The following is a 17,359-nucleotide window of genomic DNA, read 5'->3' on the forward strand; positions in this document are numbered from 1 at the left end:
AATCACTCATCACAGTCTCGAACTACCCTTCCAACAAACATCAACCATGAAGTTCCAGGTAGCAATCCTCTTGGTCATCGTAACTATTGTGGCAGCTGACGATTCTGCACAAATATACTGCGGAAGACAACTATCGAGGACCTTGGCAGGGCTTTGTTATGAGAAATACTACAGACAAGAAAAACGATCAGAACATCAATATTATGACTACGGATCACAGCACATTTCACCTTGGCTGGCAGATTCCACAGCTCAGAGATTGAATGGTGTCAGAGGCAAGAAGTCAGTCGGAATTGTCACGGAGTGCTGCGATAAGCCGTGTACGGTGGAGGAGATGATGACTTACTGCTAGAATTGGCGATGGCTATGGGCAGATGATAGAGAGTTATAAATAGAGTCTTAACAACTCATAAAGGAATCGTGTGCTGAGTTCGTGGAAGTATAATACATGGTTCTCTTTTATAACTCTATTACTTACCGCTGCGAAAGGAGAATACAAGACTACTGAATAGAAAAACCTAATTCTTACAACTCTATTTCGTGTAAATCTACAAACACTGTAAAATAAAATTACGAATTAGTTATGTGTCTTTAGAAACTTTTTACTTAGTGTTAATGTTTCTGCTAAAGTGTCATTTTATGGAACTTGCTATGTAAACAAACCACCTTACTGAAATTGTCTCTGAATGTCAATTTACTAGTGAAATTTGTTTACATAGTTAGTAAGTTCCATAGAATGACACTTTAGATAAGTTGTGAATGTCATAGTGAAATAAAATAATTTGAATTAACCACAGATATTTTTTTATTTTTCCTTATTTTGTACAATACGGCTTAGGGCATTGTAATGTAATGGTTCATTATTATGTTGCACCACTACTTGTTTGTATCATTACTTCAATAGCTTACCGTCTTTTTTATTGCCTTGGGTTACATAATATAAATGAGAACCTTATAATATCAAAGGTGAATAGAGAAATATACATAACCCATCAAAGCAAAACAATGTATGTAGTTTTGTAGATTTGCAGTTTAATTCTCTTTAAATTTTTTCGAACGTTATCAGAGCGTTTTATGTTTTGATTTGATACAACTTAATGATTAATAAAATACATTAATTAAAACATGATTGACTAGATGCAGTGCGCCTTCTTAAGTTTAGTTTTCTATATGCTTTAATCACTATTACGTATATTTCTTAGAAACTCGTTTTATTATATTTAAACATTCGTTTTTTTACAAATAACTTAAAATTTATAATTGGCTTACTTTCTAGATTTAATCGAATTCTATACAGTAAGAAATATATATTAGGTTAAGTTTCAGTATTTTTATATAGGTACCTGAGAATCGATAAAATGTATCCACAACATAATATTAAGTACCAATAGTTAAGAAAAAAAAGTTATGGTAATTTATTTACAAAAAAATGCTTTTCGATGTCGTATTGTACACCTAATTTATTTACACACTAACTAGAAGGCGATTACGATAGGTTATCATACAAGCGGATTGTTTTTTTTTTAATGTACCTAGTACATAAGTATGTGCAGAATGTAATAAAACATTATAAAATAAATAAATAAATATTATAGGACATCTTACATAGATCAACCTAGGCCCAAACTAAGCAAAGCTTGCACTATGGCGACGATATACATACTTATATAGATAAATACATACTTATATACATAGAAAACACCCATGACTCAGGAACAAATATTTGTGTTCATCACACAAATAAATGCCCTTACCGGGGTTCGAACCCGTGACCATCGGCTTCACAGGCAGGGTCACTACCCACTAGGCCAGACCGGTCGTCAAATTATGTACTTACATTCAGAAATATCATATTGAAAAATTTATATTTTATAATGAAAAACTCTAGATGATGTGGAGGGAAGTACAAGGAGAGGAAAACCGAGGAAAAGGTGGATGGACTGTGTGAGAGATGATATGAAACGAACGCAAGTGAATGATGAGATGACGGGTGACAGAGAGGTATGGAAGAGGAAGACATGCTGCGCCGACCCCAAGTAAATGGGACAAGGGCAAGAGAATGATGAATGAAAAACTCTAGAGTCTATGCGGAAAGAGTCGTGAATGGTAAGGGAGCCCATACATTTCTCTTTCCGCACAGACTCTAAGAGTAAACAGCTTAACAAATAAGTACCGAATGGCTGGAGTGAATAGGCACGAATCTTAAATGTGATTTACCTGACAATTTCTTAAAACCTTAAAACCTTATAAAGAATAAAGAACCTACCCACAGAAATAGTAACATACAAAATCTACTATTATTTTCAATTATACAATTTTGCGACTAAAATGGCAATGGAGCAATGTGGCCAGCCTTCTGGGTACCCTACCGAGCGACCACGACCTAGGACAAATTTTTTATTTATAAGTTTTTATTTTATTAAGCGTTATTATGTTTTTCAATAAATTTGTGTATTATTTAAGAAATGGACAGGTAAATCACTTTTTTTTTTAAGTTTTGTCCCTATTTCCTGCTATCCGTACATCCACCTCGGTTGACGGTACTTATTTAATAAATCGTTGTGCAAACAATTTTGAAAACACACTATTTATACGAAGCTCGTTCGGACCGTATGATGAATTCAACTGTAAAATTGTATGTAGGTGAGGGTGGGGAGGGTCGATCCCTAGGGGACACTTGGTAAACTTCATTTTTAATCAAACCAAACGAGATACATTTTTTTGCACTGTTAACACTCATTCATTCGTTCCTAACTTCACGTTCTGTCATGGCACTGTATCGGAAAAGTCAGTGGTTCAAAAATGGCGGATGGTGAATGATTTTCTGCGTACTATATTCAATTTTCGGTAAGCTTTAACTGGATTTATTTTATAATATGAGATGGAAATGATGTTAGTGAGTGTGCTTATTTTATTTGTTATTTATTGAAGTGATGATTAACTTGGATTACATTGATATACGCGAACACACGTTTCGAGTACGGCACGTTTTATAATCTTACTATGTATGGGGAGACTTTGTCTTTTTCTTCAGGGGAGATATGTTTCCGGGATCATGTCACCCCCAAAGCGATCAAGTATACATTGTAATAAATTTACTTACAAAATGATTCATAGAGCTATCATAAATATTTTCTTTTCTTTAGTAAATCATGCCGCAAAATTACGACCAGAGAAACACTGATTTAAACTTTCAAGGTTTTTGACTCATTATTGTTTATTAAAACGGTATTTAATGGCGTATAATTCAGTTTTTAATTATACAACCGACTCCGAACTCCGAAAACGGAATTATCCCCGTGGCCTTTGAAAAGACAACTAAAGTTGACATCAACATTTTACGAACTACCCGCACTTGGTCTTGTTTATCAAGTTAAACGTTTTGCACACAGGGGATGTTACTCGGTCGACAAACAACACTTATAACGATATTTGGTTTTCAACCGGCGATATTTGTTTTTATGGATGAAATGCTATTTCAATGGCTTTCCGACCTTATGTACTATAGAACCGACGGTCCATAGAAAGGATTTTAGGATTATGCAGCTCAAACACCGTCCTCGAAACGTGAGCAGTAAATTTCTAAACTTATTTAATATAGTAAACAATAACGACCAGAGATGGGTAAGAAATTTAAAATTGCTGTAGGTATCTGACGCTAAAAATACCTTCATAATAACTTTAAAAAATTTAGCTTGTTACAAGAAATTTTATGTGAATAACTTAGATTTTTGTTTTATTTTAACTTTTTTTTGGTTCAAAAATTGATTCCCTATTTTATGTTGTTTTATGGATAATACGATTACATTGTTTTTTAAAAGTATAAGATTATGGATTCATTTGTGTTTGATATCTTCATATATTAATTTTCTGTAGATAAAGTGAATAAATTAATGTAGATACTACCCTCGAAATATGACATTGCCGCTTAAAATCTTTTTACCAAGTGTCCCCAAATCTGGAAGACTTGATCCCTTCGGCTTAGACATCTGATTACCGGAAATACAACTTCAAAGCATGGAAGATGCAATATATATATGTTTGCTGTGTATTTTACAAATTATAGATGCATTGCTAATAGCGATCCGAGTTATATAATCAATGCGAATCTGGTACGGGGAGACATGGTAAAAATCTGTTTACCATGTGTCCCAAGAACCAGGGTCACTTGATCCCCCTAGGATCAAGGCTCCCGACCAGGGGTAAACAAGTCTCCCTTACATAGGGGACACATGGTAAAAGTCAACAGTATGGGTTTTCATTAAATAATGGTCTAATTTATTGCACAAATCTGTTCTAATTCAAACTATTAATGAAGAGATAAATTCTGAATCGTATGGTCTATAAAGTTTTTCAATACTACAAATAGTTAAGAAAATGTATGCTAAAAACAAAAGGGGTGATCAACCCTCCCCAGTTTCCCCTATTGCAATTAATGTAATGAATTTTTAGTATGTAATTTGAGTTTAGGTCTTATTTTGAGCATGAATCGGTTGTAAAACCTATACAGGTACATCTATGTTATAAACCCAGGCCATCGGATGCTGTTCTAGCGACAACATTATGCATATTGCAGCAATACTCGGATAGAAATGTAAATCATAATACGTTGCGTGCCTGTCAAAAAAGGTCGGAGGGAGAGGTTACGCCTTACAAAGTACAGGCTAGGTCCGATCCTAAATAAATATGTCCAAAGTTTCATAAAAAAAAAACATCGATTTCAAGCTCCATTGGTCCCAAACGGTAGAACGAACACTTGGTTGGGTTTGTTGAAGATTGTGAAAATGTAAAAAATTATTTGTAGGTACTTAATTTAGCTGTAATTTCACAATTATTTACAGAATGTCTTAAGCAATATGACTACAACACAAATGATTGATAAACAATATATTTGTGCAAAATTAACTTTGAGAAATGAACTTATTATTCTTGACTAAAATATTAACTAACACTTATAAGTATACTCTTACCTGAATAGATTGACGTTTATCTCAAGCGGTTGGTCAAGAAGTTGCACACTTATTTTCTAGTAGCTGAGTTTTGGAAATATAACTAGTTCATATATTATACGTATATTACATTTTCACTTATTTAACATAATACAAATCCGCTTCATACAGCCAAGTCTTCAACCAGAACCTTTGCTTTGACCATAAATTCTCACCAACCAGCTCAGTTGACGATAGACCTAATAGCACTAAAAACTAATGCATCTTTCTAACCGCTTAGGGCGTCCGCTAGCTGGCGCGATTGTACGAAGCGAGTGATCGGGACTGTCGCGGCTGGCTCGATTGACTCGAATTCGTGAGTGACGCCACTGAACTAGCACCATTCTTAGTGCCGGTAAGGCGTCTTTCGATATATGTCAATGTTTTATTTGCGCTTGCTAGCTAGCGGACGCCCTTAATTTTTTTTGTCTTGTAGATATTTCTTATTCTAAGTCGCACAAGTTCACTACCCTGTCACATGACACCAAATGAGATTCCACCCTTTTTGCTACATGTTGCTATTCCCAGGACTTACAGGACATCATGATCTATTTTACAGTCAAGCAAGGACAGTTTTGAATGATTCACGGTTAGTTTCACTAGACTTATATTGACCGGGATATGGACCGTGATTACCTTTCGTATTGATTTTGAGCTCCCGATATTTCGACGCAGTTAAATGCATCTTGTTCACGGGTAACTGAAGATAGCGGATGATGGGTGTCAAAGTTGTGGAGACCACGCTCGGTGTACCCTAATTCGTGTTCGTGGTCCATATTCCGGTGGACATAAGTCTAGTCAAGCAAGGAATCGCACTTTAACCTTTTGAACGCCAAACGGCGCATCCATTTGCCGTGCCACTGACGCCACGGGGGTAAAATTTAGTTATGAGAATAAATAATGCCAACCTAAAAGTGGTGTGTTTTCAGTAGATTTTCATCAAAGAACGATCGACGGCAAATGCCGTCTTTGGCGTCGTTATCACGATTTTGCGTTGACGTCAATTGCCGTCTGTGGCGATCAAAAGGTTAAACGCCTAATCATCAACGTCAAACGTGACGTACGTTTTCCTACGCCTTTTTATAGGAACTGTGGTGTTTTCTCGCCTCTCCACCCGTTGTCTTTCAGCGAGGTGGTGCGGGCAACCTTCCCGTACTGGATGCTCGGGGCACACGGCCTCTGATGGTTGCTGCTGCGGAACGTGACAGTAGTGCGAGTGCGAGCGCTAGACGTGTTGGATTTTTGTCTTAAGCCCTGCATCTGGAATTATATCCGGGTGATTAGAAGCTGGATAAGCTGGGTTTACAGGCCGCATAGCTAACATGCTAATCACGCTCAATAGCGATCGAAACGCAACTGTCACTGTCGCACTAATGTGAAAGAGTGATAGAGAGACACAAAGCGTTTCGTTGTCGTAGCGATAGCGATTGTCACATTGGCTAGGCCGGCAGGAAAGAGCTGCGTCGGCTTATATGTATATGTGGAACCAAACACAGACTACGCAGGCAAGTCACTAATTAATAACTAGAAAAAGCAACGATACTTTTTAGAAGTTAAACATAAAGTAACAAAAATTTCTGTAAAACACTGTTTGTGTTGTGAGCACGAACATCAAGTATAATAAATAGTTGATCATTAAGCGAATTTTTGTCAATTTTGTATTAGAGGTGGAGTGCTAGTTGTTACAGTCCTAAGGAATAAATAGAAATACCCACGAAATACCTACTGTTATTGGAGAGAAAATCATGTTTGTGTTCGCGCCACCCACCGAGATCATTTGGGGCATTATATATGAAAAGGGACCTTATTGTCGGTGGCACTTACGCCGCACAGCGTCGCGCGGCATTATATTTATATCGGAGCATCTTTAATAATGGCGTAAGCGCCGTCGACAATAAGGTCCCTTTTCATAGATAACGTCACATTTGAGATAATGATCCGTTTGGTGGTGTTACATTTCTTTTATTTTTCGCCGTACAACAAAAATAAAACGAGTGCAAAAGGAGAAAGATTAGCCAGTGTAACATATATAGATTGGCGTAATCTTTATAGGAGATTATCTCTTAAACGTCTCATTTTCACGAAACAAAAACTTTTAAGGTTATATTTGCAGCCATTTTATCGAGAGCTGCCCGTAAGCATTATACCAATGTAGGTATGGTGACGATAAATTAAACAAACATATCAATTTCCAAAATTTCGAATGCCGCTTGTACATCAAAAGTGAAATCTAAAACACCAAATAACATTATTTCACATATGTGACGTTATCCATGAAAAGGGACCTTATTGTCGAAGGCGTTTACGCCATTATTAACGATGCTCCGATATAAATACAATACCGCACGACGCTGTGAGGCATAAGCGCCATCGACAATAAGGTCCCTTTTCATAGATAATGCCCCATATTATATTTCGTTGTCGATGTCAATTGAATTTATGTCAGTGTAACTATGTTTCGTTTCATAAATATTTTCCTGTTATTCCCTAAGAGCCTATGGGGGTTAGATTTTATTCCATTTATATTATGCTTAGGTAATTTTGGTCACCGTAATCACCTCTGCGGATAAGAGGGATTGCGCATAGCGTTCGATTTAATCACTTGAGGGATTTCATACGCCAAATTGCCCAATGGAATCAGGTGGAAGATTTTCTGTGATAAATAAGATAAGTCTCAGTGGATGTGTGAGTTAGAGTTGGTAAGGGCTCGAGTCGTAAAATAAATATTTTAAGAACTAAAATACCTACTTATAAAACAATGAAAATCTGGGCTCAGTATTACCTATTCGAGCGATAGAGAAGCAAATAAAGAAATTTCGATTTTAATTTGCGGTGAGTCCATTGAGTTAGAATTCGAGTTCTTTATATCTTAATAAATACGTCGATATTGAAAGTTACAGATATGGTTTTAGGTGGCAATGGACAACGAACGGTCTGAATGCTTGATAATATTATAGACTAAATACACGTAAGTAAAAGTAAGGAAATTTTACTTTTAAAATGTTAGTTAAATTCGGATATTGAATGAATACCTATTCCAAAAAGTCTTAGACTTTCTAAAACCGAGTCGAGTCTTAAAAGTGAGGACTTTAACTCGAACCTTTACCAACACTAGTGTAAGTGTAAGGCCCATTCCTGACTTGGCAGTAAAGAATCGGCGCGTCATTACGGCCCGTAAAGGTTCTATTATACCTACAGACGTTATAGCGAGATGATATCTCTATGGTTGATTGTGACATATGCGAAGGTGCGCCCGCTCTCGCCAATCACAACATACTATCCGTGATTGTTACGCCATTTTGGGTTCTAGCTAAATTGGACATACCATAGCGTAAGTATGGCACAACCCATTTAGCTAGGACCCTAAATAGCTTAACTATCCCGTATGATGATACTGGTGACTGTAGGTACTATATACCTATCTATACTGTACCGACAAGTCAGGCAGGGTAAAACAAAAAAGCCGCGATGTTAACTTACATGGAAATGAGTACTAGAGTGTATGTTACCCGGGTCGTGGCACAGCAGCTTGCGCAGTGACCGCCGGAAGTTGCGCGTCATCAGGCAGTACACTATCGGGTTGATGGCAGAGTTCGCGTGCCCTGTGGAACACCACAAATTAGAATTATTAAATGAGTTACACCCACGTAATTTAGTCAATCCTCAACCAAAGCAGAGTCTGCAATGGGTACTCGACGTATGCCCGATTTTAATATTTATGTTCCAGCCTCTAACAAAATAGTCCAAAGAACTACCGTGTCCCGCCGAGTTTGTTGCCGGTCCCATACTGGGATACCCTCCTCCAATTGAGGGGGGATTTAAATCTTCTCGGGGCAGAGGTGTAGGGTTGGAGCCGGTTAGCTTTATTTGACGTTAATTTCATAAGCGCATTGTAATTATGCCTACTTGAATAAACTATCTTTTTATCTTTTATCTTTTATCTACTCAACCAGCAGTAGTGTGTACGGCATGAGCAGCGCACCAGAGTCAACTTGTATCAGCGTTTTACAGAGTAGTTAAAAAATGTTGTAGCTGCAAGTACTTAGTTGGGGATGCTGTAAGACAGTAGAATGGTGAGCAAAATAGCCAGCACAGCTCAGACTCACCTAGTAGTAGAGTGTACGGCATCAGCAGCGCTCCAGAGTCCACCTGCACAGCATTCACGTCAATCAGGAGTTGCAGGATGTTGTATGGCAGCCAGCAGAGTGCGAAAAGGATGGCAAGCAGCAGCAGGATCCAGGCGACGCGCTTGCGCTCGCGCACGAGTCGGAGCCGCTGGAAATTAAAAAAAAATTTTTAATAATGAAATAAGTAAAAATGGATACCCCTTTTCGTTTTAAAAGTATATTGACAGTGGATAGGAGTCCTATCCACTGTCCTATCATAGGACACAATAGAGTTAATGCGAAAAAAATCATCCCCACTTCACGTATACCCCTATTTTTTACCACTTTATCGGCGTAATCGATTACGGTCAGTGAGCTAAGCCGTGGATGGACGGACAGATCCAGAGTCACACAGTTCCTAGTTGACTATTATTAATATACAAAACCGTAAAACGACCAAACTTGCTAATATAGTCTGTCAAGCAGGATATGCCAGTATTAGCAATGTAAAGCAAACTAAAGTATGGTATCCCTAAGAAACGAACAAAAAGCAGCAATGTACATCGAACAACGATGTAAACAAAACAGTTCCACAGATAAGATATAAGTAAATTACACTAGTGTTGCTAGTCACGATTTTTCAAATTTGCCGCCTTTTTCTACTGAAAAGATTTGCTTGACCAAGTATAGGTATAGGTTTTAAATATATTCGTAAATCAAACTAATGTCCCTACCCAAATAAAATTTCTCTGCCAGCGCTCTATTAGATAAAATAAATTATTATTAAAAGAGTTTGTTTCTACCGTCGCAGCTTTAAAGTTAATATCAGTGCAAGGTATTTAGAAATTTCGCAGCAGCGGCTAACATGGCCCAGCGACTTGAATAAAATTATGCATTCTATTTCGAGAAGTCACTGTCTGGACCACTTGCATAATTAATTTCCGAGTTGGATGCATATTCAGCTGCAAGTTCGTCAAGAATTGGCAAGGTGCGAAGTCGGTGGAGGGGGAAGTGGCGCTGATCGTCACAAACACAGGTAATCTTATGGAATGTCCGCCATTAGTACTAGCGGCAGCCGCTTGAACTAATTTTACTCCATAAGATTTAACGTAGAAAGTCCGCCAAAATGAGGGCAGCACCAGTCGTGCACCTAGCGAATAGGACGGAACCAGACTTTGCTAAGGTATTTTTTTCTTAGCCGACACAAACCCAAATTTAAATGACTTGTTCTTACACAAAAATGCCATAATTATTTAACAGTTACATACAAATTTATTTGGAAAATTACAAAGCAGTACCGATATTTAAATACAGCTGTATTTCCAAAATACAGTCGTGTTTTCTCAAATAAACACCTATCGCTTCCTTATTTTCAGTTATCCCTGAGTGTTTTTCTTCGTTTAATTATTCAAGTAAATGAAAAACTCCTAACTACTTTTAACGAACTAGAAGTCGCAAAGCTTAATTGTATACAAAGTTACGTAAACACTTTGTAAAAAGTTAATTCGTCGCCTTTTCGAGGTCCATTGACTTGGGTTTCGACTTTTGTACGTTGGTTCGAGTGGCCGAGCAACATTAACATGACTTTTGGGCATGCCGGAACTAAATTTCTTCAATGTAGCAAATTGGTAAGCCGGCGGGTATCGAGTTACATGGAGGCATCGCCACTGGTAGGTAATCTCGGACTAATTAAATAGGAAATCTTCCAATTAAATCAATTATCCTGTCTATCGGAATTGCCTCGTTATCCCCGTGTGCGTCGTAACTAACTTTTAGGGCTAAGATAAATAACACCGCGTCGCGGTTTGAATGTCTCCTGGGAGACAGCTAGTTTTCTGGATAAACAACGCCAAACGAAGTTCGGCGCGCCTATTAGGGCGATTTCGTGCGATAAAGATAGGATATACGGCAATTTTTAACACTGCACGGTCAAAAATTCGCACGAATTCATAACAGGCTACAGCATAACAAAAAAGTACAATTATTTTAACATAAAGCGATGGTTTTTCGAAACCCTTGGTTTCTCTTATAATTGAAATCTCTATAGGGCCCTCCTGCGATTCGAAAAACACACTTTGACGAAACGCTCAGGCACAGACTCTTTTATTTTGCACCCCTGTGTACTTATTTAAAATGCCTTAGAAAATCGCTTTGTTTTTTATGTTTTTTTTTTGTTTAGTGTTCATTTTAATTATGTCTTTCCCATCACGGAACAATGGTGTTCCGGACCTTTGGGAGGCGTGCGCTGAGCCGAAGCCAATACGTAGATGCCCTTTTGACACTTTAATGAAATGTAAGGGGTAGACTGAGCAGATACTGCCTTTGCCCGCACGCAGAGGCAGTACCCGCCAGGGTGTAAATACTATTGGAAGTTGATGGAATGTAAAATAAATAAGGCTATTGGGTGAAAGCGATGAACGAAATACTGGGCTATGGGATAAAAAACCGGACGCTTGCCTAATAAAACAAAATCCAATTTTATCTCCGGCAGAGACGCTGACTCGCCCCCACAAGATCGGCCCCCAACAATAAGCGACATCTAAGATAGCTCACGGACAACACCGGTGTGGGCGGTGTGAGTGGCTCAGGGGTGTTGAGAGGTGCGCGCCGCTTTCTACCAAGTGGCTGTTGACAGCCACTGTGCCAACTCGCGTCTTATTCATATTTTTATTATGAATTTTCATAATATTTTTAATAAAATGATATACTTCGTTTTTTTTATTATACCCTATGTGAATACTATACCTACTAATTACAAAAACCCCTAGGTATCACCTAGGTTACTAATTTCAAAAAGTGGCCAGCTCGGTAGGTAGCTCTGGTACCTTTATTAGGCCCTACGGCCCTAGTTCTTAAAATTCATGTGTTATTTTTAAAGTGAAATTCTATTATAATCTAGTATAAAACTAGCAACCAGAATAACACAAAAGTTTTCTTTAAATCAAGAATAAAGTACAGAGATATATAATAGGTAGTATTCAGTTTTAATTTCGCAAAATGTACGTTCTCATAACCAAGATGTCACCCTGACTTAAATATTATGTCACTTGTGAAATTTTCGCCGTCTAACTTTCCTTGAAGTTGAAGCCTACATAATTTATAATGAACTTAGGAAAGGAACGTTGTTTTAATTCTCTTGTTAGGCACTTTATGGCTAAGCTAAAGCTTTTGACAAAACAGACATTAGAATTACTTTTTACAATCAATTTGAGGATTTACGAGTAAGTAGGATTTATTGTATTAAATCAAAGAAATAGAGCAAAAAATTATCATCGTTTGTTACCAATGGGCGTTTAATTTAAAATATGATATAAAGAAAAATACATTGTTTTAGTCTCATAGCATCTCGCGCATAAAAAAATAGTATAATAATTACATATGATCTACCTTAGCATACTATTACTTATTCTGTGCCTTAGCCAGCCTTTATTTTCACCCAAAAAGACGCATAATACACATAATCGGACGACTAGGAATCGGACTTGGGGCAAAATAAAACCTTGTAAAAAAGTTTATGCCGGCACGGAACTCTCGGGGCGCGAGTTCGATTTGCACTAGGCTGGTTTTGGTGAAGCTGCACAGGCAAAGTCTACATGAGAAACTTTGAAGTCCGCTTTGAATTTTAACCTTTTTATACACTACGAGTTTAAAATATTACTCTCAGTTTTATAAATTTTTTTGCAAGGAAATACTTTATCTGAAGCATCCACGTTCACCTCAAATTTAATTATAATGAAGTACCTACTTTAAAATAATTAGGTAAGTAAACGTAGGTAAGTAATGTCTGGCATAGCAAAATCCACTTAACCTACGCATTTACGCCGAAATTAAACCCATTTCGACTATATTTTCGAGCTAATTGCGTAATTGAAATAAAATTTGATTAGATACTAAATATAGCCTAATTTTCTTCTTTATTTATTGGTATGGAATCATGGTTCTGTAGTCTTTTATACTAGTATTTTCTGCAACAGGTACATAATAAGGGTTTCTTAAATTTTATGGGCCCAAGCTATACTTCGTTTTTTTTAGCATTAGAAATAAGGTAAACAATCTTGATGTGTCTTTTAATTGAAAACCACATTTTAAAAATAAGTTACGGTAAATATGTAACAATTATGAATCTAATACGATCTTTTATAGTCTTCTGCTTTCATAAGTAATAGTTATTGATTTTAAAAAAGTCTTTTTCAATTAAAAGACATGTCAAAATCGCTTACCTTCTTTCAAGTTCTTTCTAATGCTAAAAAAAACGAACTATACAAAACGAGACGAGACGAAGTGAGTTGTGTAAAGACTGGCCGATGAAAAAAATAAAAACCGGCCAAGTGCGAGTCGGACTCGCGCACAGAGAGATCTGCACCATCAACAAAAAATGGAGCAAAACAAGCAAAAAAACGGTCACCCATCCAAGTACTGACCCCGCCCGACGTTGCTTAACTTCGGTCAAAAATCACGTTTGTTGTATGGGAGCCCCACTTAAATCTTTATTTTATTCTGTTTTTAGTATTTGTTGTTATAGCGGCAACAGAAATACATCATCTGTGAAAATTTCAACTGTCTAGCTATCACGGTTCGTGAGATACAGCCTGGTGACAGACGGACAGACGGACGGACGGACGGACGGACGGACAGCGGCGTCTTAGTAATAGGGTCCCGTTTTTACCCTTTGGGTACGGAACCCTAAAGACAATGAAATCAAACAATTTAAAAATAAATAACTATTTACATTAGGTGTAATGTAATAGTTCAATATCAGTTTAATTTGAAATACAATATTCTTTCGGCCGTCGGCGCGATTCGGGAAATGATTTAGAGATTCACTAGATATGAAATAGTAAAGATATGTGACGTTCCACGGCAAAAGGTACCATTACCCCGGCTGAATATTGGAGCGGCGTTAAAGCATAAGCGCCAGCCGCCATAAGGTACCTTTTGCCGTGGAACGTCACATATCTTTACTATTTCATATCTAGTGAATCTCTAATTCATTTCCCGCATCGCGCCGTTTTGCTGAATATAGGGATTTCTTTAGAAGATATATAGATTCCTAATAGTTCTTATTTACTGATTCACTCTGCGGATTGCTTCTCTGAAGGCTGCCACTCATCCTGCAGCTGCAGCTAGCTTTGAGCAATGAAATGCCAATCGAACTGACGCCCCGATTGCATGCCGGATCTAAGGTATATTCTAGGACCCATTTCTCGAACGGTATTAGTCTAATATTATTAGTGTGTTGCCATGGTAACCCGTACGATTTTACAGTTCGTGGACTAATAATATTAGTCTGATACCGTTTGAGAAATGGGCAGGGGCCCATTCATCATGCTACGTTCAGGGGAACGTGTGTAATATACGTACTTAACATTCAGGCGCTAACTATAGCTACCTATAGCTTTTGATTAAAAATGGCATTCTGTACATTACTCATCATGGTGTCGTTTATTACTCATCAAGATGTAGAATCTATTTAGTTAATAATATATTTAATTTGGAGATGTAAAGGACCCCAATGATAAAGAAAATACTGAAGGGGCCTACTGACTAAGTACCAGGCCGCCGGACGATATCGGCCTGTCAGTTGTTCGGAACTGTCAACTTTTTGTTCTAACTGTCAGTTAGAACAAAAAGTTGACCGTCCAGCGGACTGTTAATCAGTGGGCCCCTTAATACTAATAAGAGTTGGAGGAATAAAGGCTCTATCTATACTTTTGCCAGACCAAAAGTATGGATATACCTTTAACTTTTCCATTCGTATTCTACCAATATCTTTAGCAGCCGTGAGAATAAATATTGTTCTGATCAATAACGTTTATCGTTTGTATCATAAGAATCAATATCAATTAGATGAATTGTATCCAATTTAATTGAATCGCTGATTGGAACACAAAGTAACGGCAATAAATAACAATTTCAGGTTAATTTCTTGTTCTTACAAAACATTCACACTTCACTTTAATTACCACTTTTACTGTTTTTAGGGTTCCGTAGCCAAATGGCAAAAAACGGAACCCTTATAGATTCGTCATGTCTGTCTGTCTGTCCGTCCGTCTGTCCGTCTGTCTGTCCGTCCGTATGTCACAGCCACTTTTTTCCGAAACTATAAGAACTATACTGTTGAAACTTGGTAAGTAGATGTATTCTGTGAACCGCATTAAGATGTTCACACAAAAATAGAAAAAAAAACAATAAATTTTTGGGGTTCCCCATAGTTAGAACTGAATCTCAAAAAAATTTTTTTCATCAAACCCATACGTGTGGGGTATCTATGGATAGGTCTTCAAAAATAATATTGAGGTTTTTAATATCATTTTTTTCTAAACTAAATAGTTTGCGCGAGAGACACTTCTAAAGTGGTAAAATGTGCCCCCCCCCCCTGTAACTTCTAAAATAAGAGAATGATAAAACTAAAAAAAATATATGATGTACATTATCATGTAAACTTCCACCGAAAATTGGTTTGAACGAGATCTAGTAAGTAGTTTTTTTTAATACGTCATAAATCGCCTAAATACGGAACCCTTCATGGGCGAGTCCGACTCGCACTTGGCCGCTTTTTGTCAATTCGATTGTATTTCCCTATCGCTTTGAAGGCTTAAGTTTTACATACCTAATACCTACAGGAACGTTTTAATTCAACGTTCAAAGACAGGATAGATAATCATAATTAATAACCAACTTATATGCTAAAACTAAACTATAATATGTTAATTTTCCAATCAAGTCAGCATCAATTATATTTCACAGTTTAAAATCCACGTGCCAAATAGTAGTTTATGCAACAGTGATATAATAACTCGACTACGTCTCGTTTTGTAACTTCGACCCTTGAATTTTAAGAACCAATTATGAGCTGTTGCATACATTACTTTTTCTATGACAGCTGCAGCAAAAAAAAAAAAAAAAAGAGTTATTATTTAAAAAAAATTGAGTTATTATTTAAAAAAAAAAAAGAGTTATTATTTAAAAAAAAGAGTTATTATTGTAAATGAAAACATACCTCTTTCAATCAAGATGATCGGAACTTGTATCTTTAAAAAAAATAAAGCAGTTGTATTATACTCATAAGATGACTGCTAGCAGTCATCTTATGAGCCTATAGACAAAGCATTCAAATGACATTGCTTTAGATATCACTGTCAGTCATTTAATTGACACATTTAAGTGCTGGAGTAGAAAAAGTTTTATTTGCAACATGAAATTACTTGATTAAAATTAGCATAGCTTATAAGTACATATGTGACGTTATCTATGAGAAGGGACCTTATTGTCGATGGCGCTTACGTCATTATTAACGATGCTCCGATATAAATACAATGCCGCGCGACGCTGTACGGCGTAAGCGCCATCGACAATAAGGTCCCTTTTCATTGATAATGCCTCATATAATTTATTTTTAATGAGATCTACGAGGTTTCAAACTTTCATTAAAATTTAGTGTTTACCTTTTGTTAAAAAAAATTGTATAACGAATAATAATTTATACAGCAGCAAAATTGCAATTACATATCTGAAATGGCATACATTTCCTTTTTCCGCACTACTTTATCCAAAGTTTTCGGAGCCTACCTCGATGAAAATAGTTGAATTTCACGTGCCGTGTATCACAATCTTTTACTTAATGCAAACTAGGCGAACGATCAATGAAACCAGCACCTGTACGGCTACCATCAGTTTGGCACTGACATAAACGCCATCGAGAACGTAATTTACTTTATATACATCTCGCTCGTACTCGTATATTAGTGTGAACGAGATGTATAGAAAGTAAATTACGTTCTCGATAGCGTAAATGTCAGTTTTGACACTGTCAGTGAGTCATGGTACGGGCTCTAGAGTAAATTTAATTCGATAGCGTGACGTGGAGTACGAGTTTGCGTTGTCATTTTATATGGGATTTTGAGTTTCCAAAACGTCCCGCTTGGCGCGCTATTCAAAATCCCATACAAAAATAGACATAACGCAAACGCGAACTTTCATCACGCTATCGAATGAAATTTACATGTGTTTTTCGAACACGCATAGTTCTTTATAAGCATCGGAAGCAATCCTACAAGCCCTTATGGCCAGGTATCTACCGTAACTACAACTTACCAAAGCCTAGACCAATTCGAACTAACGTTTTGATATCAAAATAATGTCATTTATGTATTGGCGCGAGCGAGGCGCACGTAATGTTCAAACTGGCCTCCAGGGAAACTTAACTTTGTTGCACGCACGCTGCTAAATGAACAGAAGGGAATAGTAGAAAGCAGTGGCGGGTCT

General features: G+C 37.1%; 1 protein-coding gene across 1 annotated transcript in view; it reads right to left on the reverse strand.

The window, feature by feature from the left end:
* Positions 1-6,068: 6,068 nt before the first annotated feature.
* LOC134650504 (QRFP-like peptide receptor) overlaps positions 6,069-17,359 on the reverse strand; it is a 131,466-nt gene continuing 120,175 nt past the window's right edge. Inside the window, exons 6-8 of the mRNA XM_063505461.1 lie at positions 9,095-9,263; positions 8,469-8,590; positions 6,069-6,248 (exon numbers count right to left, since the gene is read on the reverse strand). Of these exons, the coding sequence (XP_063361531.1) occupies positions 6,069-6,248; positions 8,469-8,590; positions 9,095-9,263 (471 nt within the window). The remainder of the gene's footprint in view (positions 6,249-8,468; positions 8,591-9,094; positions 9,264-17,359) is intronic.

This window comes from Cydia amplana, chromosome 8 (assembly GCF_948474715.1).
Source record: "Cydia amplana chromosome 8, ilCydAmpl1.1, whole genome shotgun sequence".
Lineage (NCBI taxonomy): Eukaryota > Metazoa > Arthropoda > Insecta > Lepidoptera > Tortricidae > Cydia > Cydia amplana.